This window comes from Syngnathus leptorhynchus, chromosome 13 (genome assembly GCF_054491065.1).
Source record: "Syngnathus leptorhynchus isolate UIUO chromosome 13, UIUO_Slep, whole genome shotgun sequence".
Classification (NCBI taxonomy): Eukaryota; Metazoa; Chordata; class Actinopteri; order Syngnathiformes; family Syngnathidae; genus Syngnathus; species Syngnathus leptorhynchus.
Window position 1 is genome coordinate 6,339,469 of NC_141207.1, and position 18,103 is coordinate 6,357,571.

General features: G+C 44.6%; 3 protein-coding genes across 4 annotated transcripts; all 3 read right to left on the minus strand.

The window, feature by feature from the left end:
• Positions 1-1,321: 1,321 nt before the first annotated feature.
• LOC147047158 (unconventional myosin-Va) lies at positions 1,322-10,704 on the minus strand. Its single transcript, XM_085927406.1, has 35 exons — positions 10,678-10,704; positions 10,020-10,130; positions 9,791-9,959; positions 9,495-9,639; positions 9,276-9,432; positions 9,061-9,204; positions 8,895-8,976; positions 8,694-8,801; positions 8,509-8,621; positions 8,167-8,435; positions 8,010-8,091; positions 7,641-7,781; positions 7,428-7,559; positions 7,280-7,363; positions 7,094-7,195; positions 6,913-7,010; positions 6,743-6,829; positions 6,355-6,675; positions 6,140-6,296; positions 5,832-6,071; positions 5,534-5,752; positions 5,368-5,461; positions 5,161-5,309; positions 4,895-5,089; positions 4,725-4,825; positions 4,547-4,655; positions 4,331-4,427; positions 4,136-4,258; positions 3,880-4,031; positions 3,661-3,750; positions 3,381-3,513; positions 3,052-3,313; positions 2,800-2,974; positions 2,614-2,694; positions 1,322-2,336 (listed from the first exon to the last, which is right to left on the minus strand). Exons 1-35 carry the CDS (start codon positions 10,702-10,704, stop codon positions 2,175-2,177), a joined length of 4,911 nt encoding a protein of 1,636 aa, XP_085783532.1. The 3' UTR covers positions 1,322-2,174.
• Positions 10,705-11,103: 399 nt separating this feature from the next.
• mbd3b (methyl-CpG binding domain protein 3b) lies at positions 11,104-15,948 on the minus strand. Of its 2 annotated transcripts, none has more exons than XM_085927408.1 (6): positions 15,808-15,948; positions 13,207-13,366; positions 12,941-13,078; positions 12,761-12,851; positions 12,460-12,637; positions 11,104-12,376 (listed from the first exon to the last, which is right to left on the minus strand). In XM_085927408.1, the coding sequence occupies exons 1-6, from the start codon at positions 15,819-15,821 to the stop codon at positions 12,220-12,222; spliced, it is 738 nt and encodes a 245-aa protein (XP_085783534.1). In that variant the 5' UTR covers positions 15,822-15,948; the 3' UTR covers positions 11,104-12,219. The 2 variants fall into 2 exon arrangements, with proteins under 2 accessions (XP_085783534.1, XP_085783533.1); XM_085927407.1 differs by lacking the exon at positions 15,808-15,948 and adding an exon at positions 14,331-14,710.
• A 184-nt stretch (positions 15,949-16,132) lies between these two features.
• LOC147047160 (cytochrome b-c1 complex subunit 10-like) lies at positions 16,133-17,829 on the minus strand. Its single transcript, XM_085928012.1, has 3 exons — positions 17,657-17,829; positions 16,620-16,759; positions 16,133-16,304 (listed from the first exon to the last, which is right to left on the minus strand). Exons 1-2 carry the CDS (start codon positions 17,719-17,721, stop codon positions 16,639-16,641), a joined length of 186 nt encoding a protein of 61 aa, XP_085784138.1. The 5' UTR covers positions 17,722-17,829; the 3' UTR covers positions 16,133-16,304; positions 16,620-16,638.
• Positions 17,830-18,103: the final 274 nt, after the last annotated feature.

Below are 18,103 nucleotides of genomic sequence, written 5' to 3' on the forward strand. Positions count from 1 at the left end.
ATCGTCTGACACACACTTGTCCTGGAACTTTTCTGACGCACATGTTCCTCACGTCATTCGGCCGCACAGGGTTTTATATTTCTTGTGAAAGAAAGTATGTTGGTGGAAAAAAAATACCAAACATTCCAAGAAGGAAATATGATAGGGAGAAAATGACGGCAGATGAACACGTCTAAATGCAACTATCGTCTTTCAGATTATATTTCTACAGATGGAACTCTTGAGTCTAATCATGAATCATACGTGAAGTTCCAGTATATTCGGGGATGATGTTAGATGGTGGAACAGAGCACACTGCCTGACACCCTCAATGCCTTCTGTCTCATACACCCGCCGCCGTCTTTGTGATGACAAGTGCACGTGTGTATGTAGAAATATACGAGTGTGTGTGTGTGTTGCCTGCTAGTAAGCAACACAAGCCAAGATCATAGTGCGCTTTTCGTGTCTCGGTTTGCTTGTTGTTGTTTTTTGTGACCAGTGTAAACATTCCAAGTGGAAGGTGCCAAGTAAACACGTCTAAGTGGGTTGCTATTACGACACCAAGCACAAGTCATTGTCAAGTGGGACCGCTACAAAAAAAAGGGCTGAAGCTCCCCAATGCACCCGGTCTGCATCTGACATGGACCTCGAGGGGTTTGGCATGAATTTTTTTTTTTTTTTCTCTCTTTTAGTTACCTGTAGGCCATACTAAAATGACCAAACTAGCCCTTTTCTAATCAGAAGAGTAATGTCAAGTTTACAGATCACAGGGTATCTGCTATCAAGTCCTGACAAAGAAGCAGAGCGATACAGTCATCTCCATAAGTATTGGAACGGCTAAGCCAATTTCATCTATAGTGATTGTTGACAGTCCATTCAAAAAAATTAAATGTAACCATTACATTTTGGACATAAGTAGTTGAGGTCATATACAGGGTGTACGTTTGTGATCTTGTTTGGGCCTGTGATGAGCTTGAGTTAGGCAGGCCGAGCCTTCTGGTGTTAGATTGGAACTCTATGCATCTGATCCATAGAATCAAATGTCTTTCATTTTTTTTATAAAATGTCTCATAATGTTTACATGGTGGATATTCCTATTCTGATATCAGCACAAGTGTTGGATATATTGTTTTGAGAAATATATACGTCATGTCAAGGGCCAAATGTTTGCTGCAGCTTTAGTGGAGATTGATTTTTTTTTTTTTTAAATCATAAGACCTGCAAGAGATTTAACAAAAATTCATGAGTGAACGTCTGAACTAGTGTCATGGCCACACAGAGAAGAAAAAAAAATAAAGCATTCAACATGTAACTCACAAAATTACAAGCTTTATTTCAGGTCACCAAATAACTTTATTCAGGTAAAAATTTCATTAATTTGCAAACACAGAAGAAAAACAAAATACAGCATTCAACATCTAACTCACATAATTACAAGCTTTTTTTCAGGTCACTAAATAACTTTATTCAGGTAAAAATCTCATATTAATTTGCATACTATAACAAGAATACATTCAATGTAGTGAGGGTAAAAGTTCAAATCTTTTTTTTTTTTTTTACATTTTCTTCTTGTCAGTGTGGCTCAAGGAAGGTAATGATTGAGTGGATGTTGCTGTCCTTCATGCACATGAAAGTATGTGCGCATTAACAGGGATAAAAAAAATTAGCCGAACATGTGGACAATAGCACCAAATTCAATGACATTTTTCAGAGGCATGCAGAAGTTATGGGATTGAAGCACAAGCAAAAAAATAATAATAAAATTACAAAGCACACTACAAAGAGGCAGACGTGCATGTTCTGCCCCACATGCACGTCTTGTACTTCCACTAATGGTGCATGAGAGGAACGCTGTAACAAAAAGAAATTTTAATTTTGGGAAAAAAACAAACATTTTTTGCCAAGCACGCGTATTAATTTGATATTGTCTCCTTTATTTTGATAGCTTCTTTTCTATTTTTAAATGTTTGTGAATATATATAAATATTTATAACTGATGATGATAATGATGTGAAGTGTTGCAAAGTAGTCGCATGGGACTTTTTTTTTATACACAAGATGTTTATATCTTTTTTTTTTTTTTTTTAATATTTATGTTTCTGGGAGTTATTGGGACGACAGTCTTGTTGTGTTCTGCTTCCAATAAAAGATGGCAAATTTGAATTGCGTTTGATTTTGACTGAAAAAAAAAAAGCTCACACTCTGCGTAGAAAGGTTAATTTGAGGGAGTCCGGGATGACCAAGTTGTCCGCGTGGATGGCGGGCGGCACTTGGACGGGAAACGTGACGGGAAACACACGCTTTACTTCCAGGAGGAACTGGCGAGGTTGAGCATCTATGCGGTCTTTGAGGAGGCCCTGAGGGAGACACGTAGAAGAAGAATTGATTATATATTTTTCAATGTCTGTATAAAAAGAACTCACTCCCACTAGATGGCGCCAGAGTAATACATTACAGTATTTGTATTGTATTTTGGACTGAGCACAAGAACAGCAAATAGACAAGATTTCTCATGAATAAATAAATAAAAAAAAATTGGTTAATGTGATTCCCTAATACATTCATATGAAACATGAAATTGTCTGATCTTAACTCAGATGTGACTGTGTGTGAACGGTGAAATGTAAGCAGTACCTGGACCAGGCGGACAAAATTCAGCGAGACTCTTTCCTCAATATCACCATGAGGTGTGTAGTTGGTAAGAATCTTCACAATCTGCTCAACACAACGACAATTTAGCTTGTTCACCTTTTGGAATGCATCTTTCAAGGAGGCTTGAATTTTTTTTTTTTCTGTGTCCAGCCAAAGGTCATGAGTCACCTGTTGGCCGCTAAGAGCGGTGCAGGCCCGCACAAGGGCATGAGCGTCCGCCTCCGTGTTCTTCCCGACCTGCAGCAGTTGAGCCGCCTGGATGAGAGGCGCCAAGGAAGACATGGCACCCTCCGTCTGCAGACCACGGTTGCGCAGCCACTCCTCCAGCTGACTCAAGTTCAGGCTAAACCACATAAGGGACTTTCAAGTAGGTCTGTTTTGTCATTTCAAAATGGATTTGTGATTTTATTTCTCTTGTACCGTATGTGTATCCCGCGGCTGCAGCAGCACACGTCCTTCCTGAGCAGCAGGCTGTTGAGGGCCGAGGCGGACATGAAGTAGACCAGCTGGTGGAAGGCGTGCTCCATCAGCGCCGCGGGCAAAGCCTGACGGGACATGGCGACGTGAAGGGCGCCCAACTCCTTCAACACTCGAGCCACGGTGGGAGCGTCCGTCCCTTCCGCCGGAGCCGCTCGCCTTCTGGAGCCCGTCGGAATATCTTCGCCCTCCAACAAGGCGGCGGCTGAGAAGGATTTGATGAAGATGGTTAGCATGAAGATGGTGTGTTGAGGTCTGGGTTCCGGTGCTACCTATGAAGCTCTGCAGGCGTTGCTCAGTGATGGAGACGAGCTGCTGGTAGGCTTGGATGCGGAGCTCGCTCAGCGTGTGGCTCAAATTGCCAATGTCAAAGGTCAGGGGTGACAAGTCCTCACGAACATACAGCTGAAATAGACATATGGAAGGCTATGAGCACATGAACTGCACTTGGGACCTACTACTAAAGCACTTCACTTTTTTTTCCTCATTCACATCCACAATCCTGAATTATGTCCTTGGTGGCCCCTCCGTGTGTGTACATGTGCTTCTCACCTGTTTTGGAGCATGCTGAGTCAGCAGATCGTGCAACAGACTGATGTTTTTCAGCCATAAAGCGCTCATATCTAAATCACTGTTGTGTTTCTGTCAAGGAAAAAAAAAAAAACATCATTACCAACACTTCTCAAATATTTTGCATTTCTAAGAATTGGCTGTACTGCAGGTTTGACTTCCCCCTATTTGTTGTCCAGTCTACAAATGATCCGAGGTTACCTTCAGAGCAGTCTTCATGGCGGCGACAGCGGCGTGACACAGCGACAAAGCGGCCGTTTGATCGCCCCTGATGTCCGCCTGCCGAACACACAGGAAGACCACGCTTGCCGCCAGCCCGGGAGCCAGCGACACGCCCACGTCTGCCCGCACGTCTGGACACAAAGACAGAAGGTCGTACCTTTTTAACTTAAATATCGGAAGTATGACTACAATGTAAAAATAATACGATTTTGAAGTCATCAAAAATCCTCCTAACCGGTGATGAGATTCTTGATGAGTTTGCTATCATCTCGTCTCCTGCATTCCAGAAGACCGGCCGCTGCGGGTGCTTTCTGCTGGACTAAAGGTGAGCCATCAGTGGGGAACACTGATGGCAAAACTAAAAAAGGAAAAATTGTTTGAAAGTTTGAAATAGCTAAATGTCCCAAAAATGAATACAATAATAGTTCACCTTGGGTGAGGAGTCGGCGGAATGGGACGGTGTTCCGAAGTTCCTTCAGTTCCTTCCTCAGCCTTGCACACTCCTGCTCGCTGGCCTCCAGAAGGTCCTACGCACACGAATGTTAACAAGACTTCAGACTTGGTGAAGCATCATGGTGTCGTTAGTTAAAAGTCTGCTTCTCAACACTAACCCAAATTAGGACAATAAAACATGAATTGATGCTACCTGCTGATGAGAAGACGAACCCGAGCTAACACGAAGCAGCTGACATCTCAGCCTCTCCACTTCCTCCGCCCACTGATTTCGCTGACTCAGCAACTGGCTCTCCAAAAACCTCCAAGGGACAAACAAATTGTGAGTTCATCCTTACTGTTAATGAAGCGAAGATGAATGAGTGACTCACTTGTTGGCTACTCGTACTGCGTCGTAGGCGTGTGCCAAGTCTCCTCCTTTCAGCTCACCGCCAGATTCTTTGGTCAAGCCCATCTTGTCCATCAGCTGTTCCTGCAAGCATGCACCACAACTGAGTGAAACAGAAAGCCAAAGCATCAGAACAAAAAATGTGTCCCAAACCATTGGCGTTTCCAAAGTCCACTCCGTGAAACCTCCCTCCGTGTGGGGAGAAGTCACGCTGACCCGCCGCACCTCCTCTGGGGATGGGAAGGCAGACGGGAAGGGGGAGAGGGAGCGCGGGGTGAGGGATTGCGGTGAGGGGGACAGAGGCTCCGAGCTTAGCGCCGAGTCAGATCTCCTGAGGCCCCTAGTGCCCTGGATGGAGGATTCCGACCGTTACGCTTGCCCCAAAAGTTTCCAACTCTTTTTTTGTGTTGGTTGTGAACCTCAGTAAGCTGGCTCATCTCCCTCAGGTTGTCGTATCGCTGCTCCAGCCTGGTGAATTCCCGCAGGAGGCCCTGGTGCTTTCTCCTCTCTTCGTCAAGCTCTGCGCTCACAGCCGCCGTGGCCTGGGACGCCGCTCGCTGCACAAGAGCTACAACCGAGACCACGAGTTGGGAAAAAGCCAGCAAAGCCAAAGTGACACTTGGTACCTTCTTGCGCCTGTTCCTGCTGAAGCAGGCTTGCAGAGAGACGCTCTGTTTCTGCGCTGAGTGAGGCCTTTTCTCTTTGCAGTGTCTCCACCTCCTTCAAGATTCACAAAGAATTCAAAAGAATTCATGAACTCAATCCAAAAAACAAAGTTATGGTGACAGTTACTTGTTTTAGCTGCAGTAGCTCCTGACCAGCCTTCTCCTCTGCTCGCCTTTTTTCCTGTTCTGTCTCCTGGTTTACGATGGAACAAGGCGCAGGGGAAGGAGTGACCTCCTTCTGATGGGCTTCCAGCTTCTCAATTTTTGCCCTCAGAGAGGTCAATTCAGTGGCGGCGACCTCCCGCTCGGCACGCAAGATCTCTTTCAGGGCCGCGCTCTCCCTGACCTGCATACATCGTTAGTATTTCGTATCGGTCCTGGAAATACAGAATGACTTCATTTGATCACATGACATAATGACGCACCTCCTGGTCCGCTCTCATCTGCAGCTGCATCAGTTTGACCTCCATGCCTTTGTTGAGTTCTCGGTACCTCTCCACCGAGCGAGCTTCCGTCTTGAGCTTCAGCAGCTCTTTTCGGGCAGCCTTGCGACGTACGCAACACTGCGCCAACACGACGGCCGCTCGCAACCCGATGAAGCTTCTCCTCGCCGACCACCCTCGGACTCTGGCCTGGAGCAGCGTGGCGGCTCGCTCGGCCACAAGCTAAGCAAAGACGTCGCGTTTGACATTTTTGGTTTGAACCGGTAAACGAGAAGATTACAAACACTAACCAGTCGGTACCGACGACGGGTTAGTGTGCCCCTGACGAAGGCTTGGATGGTGATGGCGGCTTGGCAGACCAAGAGGAACATACGTCTGTCCACCAGCATGCGGTAAGTCTTCTGGATTACCAAAGCAGCCTTGGTGTACCGCAGGGTCTGAGCCAAACTGCAAGATGTAAAACCTCAGAACCTGAACGCAGATGTGCTAACAAAAGTGAGCTCACCGCCTAGCTAGCGCTCCTCTCCAGTATCTTTGTAAGACGACGATGGCCTTGAGGATTCTGCTGTAGTAAATCCGGGCCAGCCACCCTCTGACGCAACTCTGAAGGATCACGGCGGCCGCTCGAAGCCTGTCCGCTCTCAACCTCTCCAGAAGAGCCACCTGCCCGGCCCGGAAAAAGACTTTGGTCTTTCCGAAGACGTACTGGTCCGGGCCGGGGATGAGCTGAGGCAAAGCTTGCTGGCATGCGAGCCGAGCCTCCTCCCAGCGCTGGAACCCTCGCAGCAAAACACGATACCTCAAGAAGAACTCCTCGTACGTCCATCTGGGGAAAGAACAATAAAAGTTCTCAATGACTCATTTGTTGTCGTGAAGAACCCAGGAGTCATAACCTGGATGGAAAACCAGCAGCGCTGATTCGGATAGTCTCCAACACTCCACATGCTCTCAACTGCTGCACCGTCCTCTTCGGGTCAAACCTGACAAGTAAAAAAAAAAAAAAACAATTTCAGTTTGAAGGCAGAACAGTCAGTGATAGCTTTGAAGGAAGCACACGGCTGACATAAAAGGCTCCTTGAGGTCGTTTGGTTTGATACAGCGCACGTAGTGAGGTGTGGTGTTGTTCAGAGTGTCCATCAGCATCTGCAAGGATTGACGGAACTGTGGGAAAAAAATGGGATATTTGTTGAAAAAGACCAAGGAGATGTTGGAGCAGGGAAGGGAAGAGGTAGTAAAAGGTTCACCTGAAAGCTCACGGTCAACTTGTGTTCTCTGTGGGCTCTTCGTCCATTGGCCACACCGGCCCCCTTTCCTTGCTGTTGGAACAACTCGGCCACCAGCTCCGACTGAAAAACTGAGTTTTAACTTTTTCTACAAGCTCAAAGACGCTGGATTTTCAAAGCACAGACACACACACACACACATCTAACCTGACTTGCTTTCATAACATTGACCAACTCCTCAAAAACGGTATCTCTGTTCTTGTCGAGGAAGCCGCCACATTCGTATTGCACCTGCGGAAACAAATCCACACTTTGAACTTAAATAGTAGAAAAATGAGGAATCTGCGTCACGCACTGTATCAGCAAAGTGCAGAATGATGAAGGCGGTGTTGGACGTGCGAGGTTTGCGGAAGTTAGGGTGACGTTGGCTGGTCAGGTGCTGCTCGTACAGCTTCTGGATCCAACTGTCGTCTGAACCTTTGGGCATCTGGTCAGTCCAAATAAGAACAGAACTCGATAAGCATCCTGGTTGCAGCTGGGCAAAAAATCTAATGTGTTCAACACTGACCCTGCACTCCTCATCCAACAAGTCCAAGAGGCCAAGCTGTCCCTCAATGAGATGAATACACTGCTGATTGTCGCTGAACTCGATCCTGCTCCACGTCAGCTCCTCACGTATGTACTCCTCCTGCTCCAGGTAGAACACGTGCTGCGCAAATCATTGTGGAGTAGATACATGTCAGAGTCTATTGGAATAATATTCATTTAAACCGAGATAGAAACTGGTGGTGGTGTTCCACAAGGCTCTATTTTAAGCCCACCCATTTTTACATTGGAAAACTGGTGTGACATTCCACAAAATTCAATACTATGGCCACTCTGGGGGGGAAAAAAAATAAAATTGTTGACTGACATGAGGTGTCATACTGTAACTCACCCTGTTAAACTGCTGTTGCAGTTTTTCATTGGCGTAGTTGATACAAAACTGCTCAAAGCTGTTTCGCTCAAAGGTCTCAAAGCTGCACATAGACGAAGACTTGTGAGTTGATGGCGAGAATTCTTAAAAAAAAAATAAAATAGATGCAGCTCCTCACCCATAGATGTCCAGCACTCCTATGAAGGTTTTGGCACAACCTGCCTGACTACGTAGGGCAGAGTTAAGTCTGTGCACGGTCCACTTGAACATCTGCTCATAGATATGCTTGGCCAGAGCATCTCGAGCCTCGATGGCCTGCTGACCCGTCATAGGCTTGCTCAGCGTGTCGCCCGCTAGCACCAACCTGCGATGGCACAGCCAATGAGCCATGTGGGTGGCTTCTACACCCAGAAGCTTGCAGAAGATAGCCATAGAACTGTCATCTGCCTAAAAGAAGACAACGCTTGATCATTTCATTAATATTTGTATTTTATTCAGTAAAAGAAAATTGGTGACTCACATCAATGTAAGAACGATCAGAAGTGCGTCCGCTGCCTGAAATCTTCACATTGCCCAAGTGGAGAACAGCTGCCAGGATTCTGAAGAGCTCCATTTGCTGGTCGGGAAGGATGCCTGTAAGTCAAACAGAAAAAAATATTAAATGTGGATCAAATATATCTTTATTTTTATTTTTTTAAATCCCACCCAGGATGGTGAAAGCATTGCGAGTGCGCTCCATTTCCATCAAGTCATCAGTCCCAGCAATTTTTGCATCTCCTCCTTGGTTTGTGTAGCGAAAATATTCAGGAGCAGCTGGATTAAAAAAAAAATAATAATAAGTGAATGAATTTCCTTAATAAATAAAGATTTTTTTTAATTATTATTTTTTTAATCGTCACATCTAACCCAGTTTAAGCGATCTCATTTCAGGCAGTTGTCTGGAGGCACACAGCTGGTAGAAGATGTGGTAGTTCCTCTCTGCTGCTGACTAATGTATGCAACAAAAAAAAATACAAACTTGATATTTCATATAGAGTAAGACTGCAAGTTTTTAGCCACGAGTATTGTGCACCTGAAAGACCACTCTGGACTTCTCCAGCAGGTAGGTGCTCATGTTGGCCCCGATGATGTCTCCTTTCCCGCCAAAACCGATCTGGATGTATTTCCCAAAGCGGCTGCTGTTGTCGTTCCTGGTGGTTTTGGCATTCCCGATGGCCTGCGCACAAAATGTGCTTTATTGGCCTCGACAAAGTAGTAATAGAAACCTTTGTTGTTTCCGGACATTACCTCCATGATAGGACTGGAGGCCAGCACCTTGTCCTCCACACTGGTCTGCTGAGCGGCTCCTCCCACGACTGCAAAGTACCTCATGGTGAATTTGGCCGAGACCGTTTTGCCGGAACCCGACTCGCCGCTGATGATGATGGACTGATTTTTCTCCTCCCTGTGAACGGGATTGCATGTTAGCCAAAGAGATAAAGGCCAAGAGCTTGAGTCGAGGCTGACCTGATCATGGTGCGATAAGCGTTCTCCGCCACAGAGAAGATGTGAGGCTCCAGCTCGGCCATGTCCTGACCGCTGTAGGCGTCTATCACCTCCTCGCCGTAGATGGGAAGCTCATCGTAGGGATTGACAGCCACCAGCACGATACCTAGCAAAAATTGTAGGTTTATTTAAAAAAAAAAAAAAAATCTAATTGCTCCCATTTTCAGGAAATAAATGTGAATATTACATGTTTTATTAAATATTAATATAAGAGGTGTGTCCCAATATGTTTTGTCCATATGGTGTTCCGTGCTTACCGCAGTAAGTGTAGATGCTGTTGTAGTCCAGGAAGCGAACGCGGAGGTTGTGCAGGATAGCAGGCTCATGGAGGAAGCTTAGCGCCGTCAGGTCATTCTCACCTTCTGAGATGTCAGGGTTAGCTAGCGGAGGAAGGTCGGATGGCGCCGCCACCGGGTAAAGTGACTCCTGTCAGTGGAGAAGAGATTTCATTTTATTTTCATTTTTAACTTTGGGTTATTGTCTCACCTTCCCTCCTGAAAACCGCAGCAGCACATGTTTGTCATCGGGCGTGTAGTCCTGAACGAGCTGGGCCGAAACCCAGACTGCATCTGGGTCAGGAGTCCACACGTTGGCCCCCTGGTGAAAAAAATACGAGATGAGAGCCAAAACAGTGACACTCTGACTGATTTTTAATTGCACCAACATTGCTTCCTGGCCGAGGAGACATTTGACAGCCATCAGCATAAAAAGCTCTTAAAAAAGGGTTACAAATTAACGCTGGCCATACCACTTTAAAGGTCTACGTAGATTAGCCATTATGCATGCCTTTACTGTGATGAGTGTATGAATAGAGCACTATATAATCTAAAATTTTTAAGGATATAGATAAAGTATTAGTGTATTTTATCTTCACCTGAGAAAACTGCATTTGACTACACACTCAAATGGAATGAATCTGTTTGCAGTATTCCTCATCTAAAAATAGGATATATCTGGACCTGAGATCAAATTAAAAAGACTCATTGAAATTTAAAAAAATAAAAAACTATTAACTGAGATTCAAGTGCTCAGAGACACGTGGAGAAATGCTAATAATTCGTGGGGAAAAGCATCAAAGACAATTTTCAAATAAAATATAGTTGCTATGAATGTACTCTAAAATAATTCAACACATCATTCCTACCTTGGTGTACAGCTGCAGTGTTGCCATCTTCAATTAGGTGTCGAAAAGTAATCCAAGAAGACAAAAACGGCACGCACATCAAGCAAAGGGATTTTCCACAGAGGAAAACGTCCCTAGCTGTGAGTGCATGTGCACTTTGTTCACATTAAAACACATACTCGCGTAGGAAGAAATGTCATGCAGGTGAGCCTGCAGCTGATTGGGTGGGTGGGAATTGACTTGTTACGTCAATATCGAGCAGGTGAGTCTGTGCTCCGTGTCTCTTTTGGTGTTTGGATATTTCGAATTGGACACAGATATTTAGAAAAAAAGAAACACGACTAGTTATTTGATTTTACTTTTAAAATCGATACACCAAAATTGAAATACAAATAAGCAACAAACATTTGCTCTTGTGATGACTCCTCTCCAATTTACCTGCAGCCCTGACGTCACGTCCACCTATCCAAGCCAACTTTCTCCTGCTTGTTGAACAGCACTTTATACACTAGCGCCACCCGGTGGCGAGTCATGACGACTGCTTTGGCCCTGAAAATTGTTGGTTATATTCTATTTATGTTGTAGAAATAGAACTTGGAAAATTGAATTATTGACAGACGTTTTCTTACTATTCGTTCCGTACAACAAACGAGAAAGTCAAGGCCGGAGCCGGGATGGCACCAGCAATTTCAGCATGGTCCGAACGGTCACAATTGTTGTACACCATCTGTGTGAATTTCTGAACGAGGTTGTAGACTTTCCAAAAATGTACCACAATTATGAGTGAATCGACGATGTGTTGCAATGCGGCCGAGGAAATTTTGTGAACATCCAAGCTCTTCCTGGAAAACTCCACATATTTTGTTGATTTGTTGGTAGGGAAGGACATTAAAAATGGTTCTCCAATTTTTTTTTTAAAAAAAAGGTTGGACCATTTTTTTTTTATTAGTGTTTCAGAATTAAATATATCATGAACAGGAGGTATACGGGCCACGTACCACCAAGAAGACACTAACACCGAGCGTGCCAAAACATTTAGTTAACCAGTACCTTATTCTGTGGTGCACAGAGGGAATGCTTAAAATTTAGGATGCAAAATATTTATGGCCTTCACATCCATCTAAAAAACTGAGTAAGCACCCAAATATTTCCTTGACAGGATTGTCAAAAAAGAAAAATGGATGGCTTGATAAAAAAATTTTCATTTTACCCAACATTGGGACATTTCTGTGAAAAGTTCTGGATTAGGGAGTTGCTCAAGGAGTAGGGGTACATTTTCCTGTCTTGTGTGGCGACACCGTGAGTTCGATTCCCGCATACGACGGTCTGAATGTGTGTGTAACCAAAAAACAAAAAAAAGTTCTGGATTATGTCTCTTCTTGTTTTGGGTTAGGGGAGAATTTCACATGTTGCTGCCATCCAGTGGCCATAACGGACACTGCAGTTCAGTCAATCTGCTTTCATGTGGCCAGTGATGGCAGGAAAGACTCGTCCAATGTTTGCGAAGATGACCGAGACCGGGGAAAAGGATAATAGTTGCCGTCTGGGCTGGCGGCACCTGCGTTATACGCTCTCCATGTCTTCGCTGCCGTTGCCTTCGTCCTTGACGGCGTCGCCCTCGCCGGCGGCCGCCGCCGCCTCCTCTACGTGCGCCAACATGTCAGCCATGAGCGCCTCCTCCAGGCGTTTCCTCACGCTGTACACCAACTCCTCCTGCTTCCTAGGAGTTAACAACACACGGACACAAGTCCAGCCAAACATGTGTTGTAGCCTATAAAGTGTGTAATATTGACAAACGCTCACCTAATGTCCTCGTCGGTGACGATGAAGGCCTTACAGAGCGGCTGCGTGGTGTTGAGCCACACGCCCGGGTTCTTCTCGACAGCGGCAGATAGCTGCCCGGTGATGGGGGCGGCGCTGGTGTGAAGCGCGCTGGCGATGGCCGACAGAAGCGTCTTGTCTGTGCAGCCTGGACCCACACCTGACACAGCAGCAGGGCATGAGAAGGGAAAGGGTCTTTATAGCCATGCAAGCTGAACATCTTTGTCAGCTTCTCGCTTCAAATGTCTCCTGGGTCGTGGCAAAAAGTGAACAGGCCACATACCTTGAAGACCTTTCGGCAGCTCCATGGTTTTCACCAACTCTTCTGCGATGTCGTATGCACTCAGACCGCTTAGCTTCTTCTCCCAAAATAGCTAGAGAAAAAAAAACACACAAAACAAATAGGTGAACTGGCTCACACTGAATGACGGAATGTGAATCCAGTCTTGGAAAAGACATTCACCTGACGGGGTTGGTCCACAGATTTCTGTGGGTCCGTCTTGACTTTGTTGCTGGGATGGTTGGTAACCTTGGTAACAGGCTGCTTAAAGATGGAGGCTGTCTGTCTGACTGGAAGCGATGTGTTCAGGTCAGGTTTACCCTTAAAATGGTCGAGCCGACAATCACACATGTTAAAAATGATCCGATATCTTATCTTTCTAATCTTGCATTGTCATTTCTTTTTACATTTTAAGGTCAGACTGAGAATTTTCTCCTCAGTTGGCCCACCTTGTTCTGGTTGTTGTTATCGTAGCGCATCCGCTGGCGGTTCTTGTTCAGCTTACTCATCAGCATCTTCCCCGTGCGAAAGTCGAATGAGCTCAGGTCCATCTGGTTGCCAAGGTAACGGGCCAACTGAGGCTTGCTTCGGAACTTCTTGCCAGATGGACTACGCGAGGCGGTACAGAAGAAAAAAATAAATACGTGAGGATCTTTGAGAAGACACCATGTCTTTATATTAAACATTGAAAGGCGGGAAGCGGCTGACGGACAGGCACACACGACGGAAACATGCAACAAGCATGTCAACATTTGAATGAATGGATTGAAATCCTCAACTCACAATGCATTACAAACATGTCATGTCATTTAAATGGCCACTGCACGATTTTTAAGGGAGGAGCAAATGGAACTGATAGCGGCTCCCACACAACTTACAATGTACAAAGTGTGTCAGAAAGGTTCCAGGACTGGTGTTTCAAAAGTTCTATCAAGAACCTTGACTTCAATTGTGAGCTCTTGCCAAATGATCGACTATAAAAGACAGCTTATGCTATGGAGTACCCCATAAAAATCCTTCCAGGAGTTCCATGAGAAAACTAGAAAAAGTACGTAAGATTCCTGGGGGGGGGGTTGTACAAACTTTTAGTTCAACGACGTACACCTTTTGGGACACTAGGCCTGGAATCTTTCTGATACACCTCGTAGGTTGAACATGAGAATTAGGAATGTATAATCGAACCTGACCGTGCACGTCACTCATGCACACACGATGCGTCTTGCATCACACAATACAGGAAACAGAAGAGGTTCGACAGGGTGGTGGGCCTACCACAGACTATACAACCGACCCGCCTCCCCCCTCTCTTGCCTCTGTTCCTCATCTGGCTCGTCTCCTCTGCTAAAGGAGAACACAATTCTGCCGTTGTTGGTTCATTTCAGGTGAAGGCTTTGGGTTGAGGGGATAAGGGGTGTCAACTCAAGAGGCCTGTCGCTAGGCTTTTCAGACGCTGACCCCCAACTTTACACCTCGACCCCCCCCCCCCAAAGAAACAAATAGTCCTGCGTGTATCCATCCGCGAACAAGCTGACGCACACCGTTAAGAAGTCGAAGCACAGTTTGTAATAGGTACCTAAAATAATAGACGTCGCTTTTCCCGGCGGACAAACCCGACTTTCTGGTCACTTCTTCCATTTTCCAGCCTTTGGGGAGAGCAGTGCAATCCCACCTTTTCTTCTCCATTCTCGCGCACTCGTATAAATGGCAGTTTTAAAAGAAAATGTTTTGTTTTGGTTGTTAGCTTAGCGTCGACCATAGCACGAACATGCGCCGCGCCACCTGGAACGCGAGCTCGCACGGGCTAGTTTGGAAGCTAAATGTCTCCGTGCTCTTTGTACTCGTGGAGATCGCTCCGCCGTGGTCGTCGCGGCCACATCACTACCCCCCTCCCGCTCGACTCGCTACAGGTCCCGGTGAGGAGCTACATCCGCGAGGGAAACGAGAACACAAGCTGAGCCAAGGATTTCCCCGCTCCAAGAGGGAGGAAAATGAAACAAGTTAGTATAACCAATTTCGAAATAAAAGCACATATTGAAAACAAAAGCTAGCCTGTAAGTGGTAAAGAAAAAAAATAGATGAAATAAATGAATAAAAAAAGCAATAATGTTCACCATCGTTTTGCACAAAAAGTGTAACGCTATGTGAGATTCATTGATTTTTCTGACATTTCTGACATATTCCTCTGGCAGATTTGACATCTGCAATTCTATCTTTCCGAATCAAGGCAGTTTTTTTTGCATTACAATTATCTCTCAGCACACCGATATAATACTAATTTAAAATGTCGTAACACGTCACATTTTATTTTGAAAGAAAATATGGAAATGTCACTATTCCCGTTGTTTACCTTGACATTGGTGCCAGGTAGCAACAATGTTAACTGAAAGCAACATTAATTATGTCTACCGCTCAAAATAGTCGTAAATATTCACAGTAAAGGTGCAAAAACAGTTTGACGTTTCAGGTCAATTAAATGAAACAAGTGTTGTGAAAGATCACCCGTGCCTACTACCTTAGCTCTCACGTTTCACGTCAGTTACATGAAATCGGAGAGCCATTTCACTCCAATGCCGACCGTTGCCACTCTCGTTTCCTCCCCTCATATTATGAATGAACAAAGCGTATTTTCCATCGAACGCAAGCGGTATGTTTCAATGTATACGGTGCAAAAATCACATTGTGCATTAGCGCGTTTACAGACGCTGTTTGAGGGGGGGGGGGGGCAGAGGATTTGCTGTGCACGGTTAACGTATGCAGAACTGTCAAAATAGTACAATGTCGACGGCAATTGCAAACACGAAAAAGATCACATTTGTTAAGAGCGACATTGCAACGGTGCTACACAAACGTGAGCGAACACAGCGTTGCATTGCTACTTGCACAAACGAACACGCAAAACGCTAACACTATTCACCGTATCGATGATAAACATTCCGATTTACTGACATTTCTGTTTGACTGAAGGTTACATTTTTTGCACGCTCAACGACACCGAGTCTATTACAAACCGTTGACGGAGGCTTTGGAAGCCTTGAATGTCATGTACTTACTCGTTTTTATCCATTTTGAAGACACAGTGGGTTTTGTTCGTCTCGCTGTATTAAATCCCTTCTCTCTCTGTCCCCTCCCCCTCTACCACTGGAGAAATTATTCACGCAAATTTCGACGTCTGCGTGATAACGTGACTATTGTGTCGGGGGTGCAGTGCAAGGAGAGGGGGGGGGGGGGTCAACCCTTATCAGGTAGGTACGTGACTGCCGGTAACCATTTCAGGTAGGTTACGTGAGTGCCGGTCAAATTGAAAGTATATAAATGACATGTTTTTTTTTGTCCGTGCATGAAGCAGAATTTCATAATAACTATGCTGACACACAATGGCATATTTCAGATTTATTCACGTTAAATAGTCATGGATTAAAACGTTTTCATTACACAGAACGCAGCCCAACAGGTTCGTGGATGGACATGATGGTCATTTCATTTGTAATTGGCCAAGTAGAAGCAAGTTTACTCTTGTCCATCCAGTTCACGTATATACACTCTGCTCCTGTAAAACACACATCAGCAACACCAGACCATGAAAACATACGTACACATGGGGGCGCTTAAAGATGCCATTCAACATTTTTATAGCTCTATAGACCAGAAAAAGGAGAGCAAATGAATAGCAGAGTCACTTAATACATTTAACTTATTGGAGGCATTTAGGGGCATGTTTATTGACCCCAGCCAATAAACACAAATGGGCCCATTCCAAGTCTGACAAAATTCAGTAGCAGTGCACAAGACCTATAAATGCTTCAACAGATGTGTAATCAACAAAACAAAAAAATGATATATGCAATGTTGATAAAATACTTACAATTGAATTGAAAAAGTCTTCAGTCATCCTTAGGGAATTTGCCTTTAATGTACGGGACATAGTCAAGGATGAGCCGCCAGTCTGTGACGTAAACCAGCGCCACACCACCCACTGTCCCCCACCCCACCAAATTGGGTACCCTACATGAAGAAAACAATCAAGAAAAAAAGATTGATACAATTTTAATCCATAACCACCCACAGCTCTTACTTCTCTAATATTAAAAAAAATCTTGGTTTTTCTTTGTTTGGGAGTTGTTTTTTGAAAGGGTCAAACACCGTTTTTTCAAAGAAAATGTATATTGGAGGTTAATCAGAATTATATGTCGAACATTGATGGGTGGCTTGGTTGCATCAGCACAGGGTCTTGGACTATATTTTGGAATTTTGGATTTGGAATAACAAGCAGGACAGTCATAGCACCTCAGTATTGACATTTTGAGTGTTTTTAGTGTGTGTGTGTGTGAAAACAATGCACAAAACAAGATCTTGCGCTTAATGTTTTTTGTTCAGGAGTTCTCTTTCATCCGAGAATGATTGTTTGTTTTTTTTGTTGCACAAGAGCCCTTTGCACTGGGAAAACAATATGTGGTTATTTTTGATACTTCAAACCTTTTGTTATTAAAGGATAGATCTTTTAGAAGTGCATTGAGAAATGCAGAACGAAAAAAAAGCTTAGGCTTAACAGACTGATTAAAAAAGACCTTTTAAAAGCACAGTATTCATTCTCCAATAACCTAGCAAGATAGTATTAATTCACATAGTCATAATAATACAAACACCAACTTTAATAGCGTCTCGCTTTAAATATCAAATAATAGTTTGTTTCTATTCTAATGTCAGGTATTTCAAAATTAGCCAAGCAGGCTAAATCATTGCGAATACAAACAGGGAAGCTAAGCTAAGTTAGCTTGCGTGCAGCCGAATGGGTCACGTAGAAGGACACAGTCGTGTTCACGTTTGCGTTTTCGCTTTACCAGACGTAAAAATATACATAATCACGTACAAAGTAGAAGTACGGTTATGAGTTATACGTACCACGTCCGTACAATCGTGACGTACTTAGCACCGATGAATTTATTGAGTATGTTGGTTAGGACCATCCTGACCTCTCCCGTGCTACTCTACTCCACGGAAATGTTTACTAGTGTTGGCTCGTGAGTGAACGATTCGTTGAAAAGAACGAATCTTTTCAGTGAACAAGATGAACGAATCCTGTGATTGGGTACACCTGAAAATGGCGGTGTACCTAATGGCGTGTCTGAGTGACGTCACAGATCAAACAGCCAATCAGAAAGTGGGGGTAGGGCGGGTGTGGCACTTTTCATTTTCATTTAAGCTTTGACCATGATTTTTCCCTAATGAAGTGGCCTGTTATTAGGTACACCTGAAAATGGCGGCGTACCTAATGAATGTATGCCCGTGTGACGTCACAGATCAACCAGCCAATCAGGAGGTGGGGGTGAGGGTGGGTGTGGCACTTAA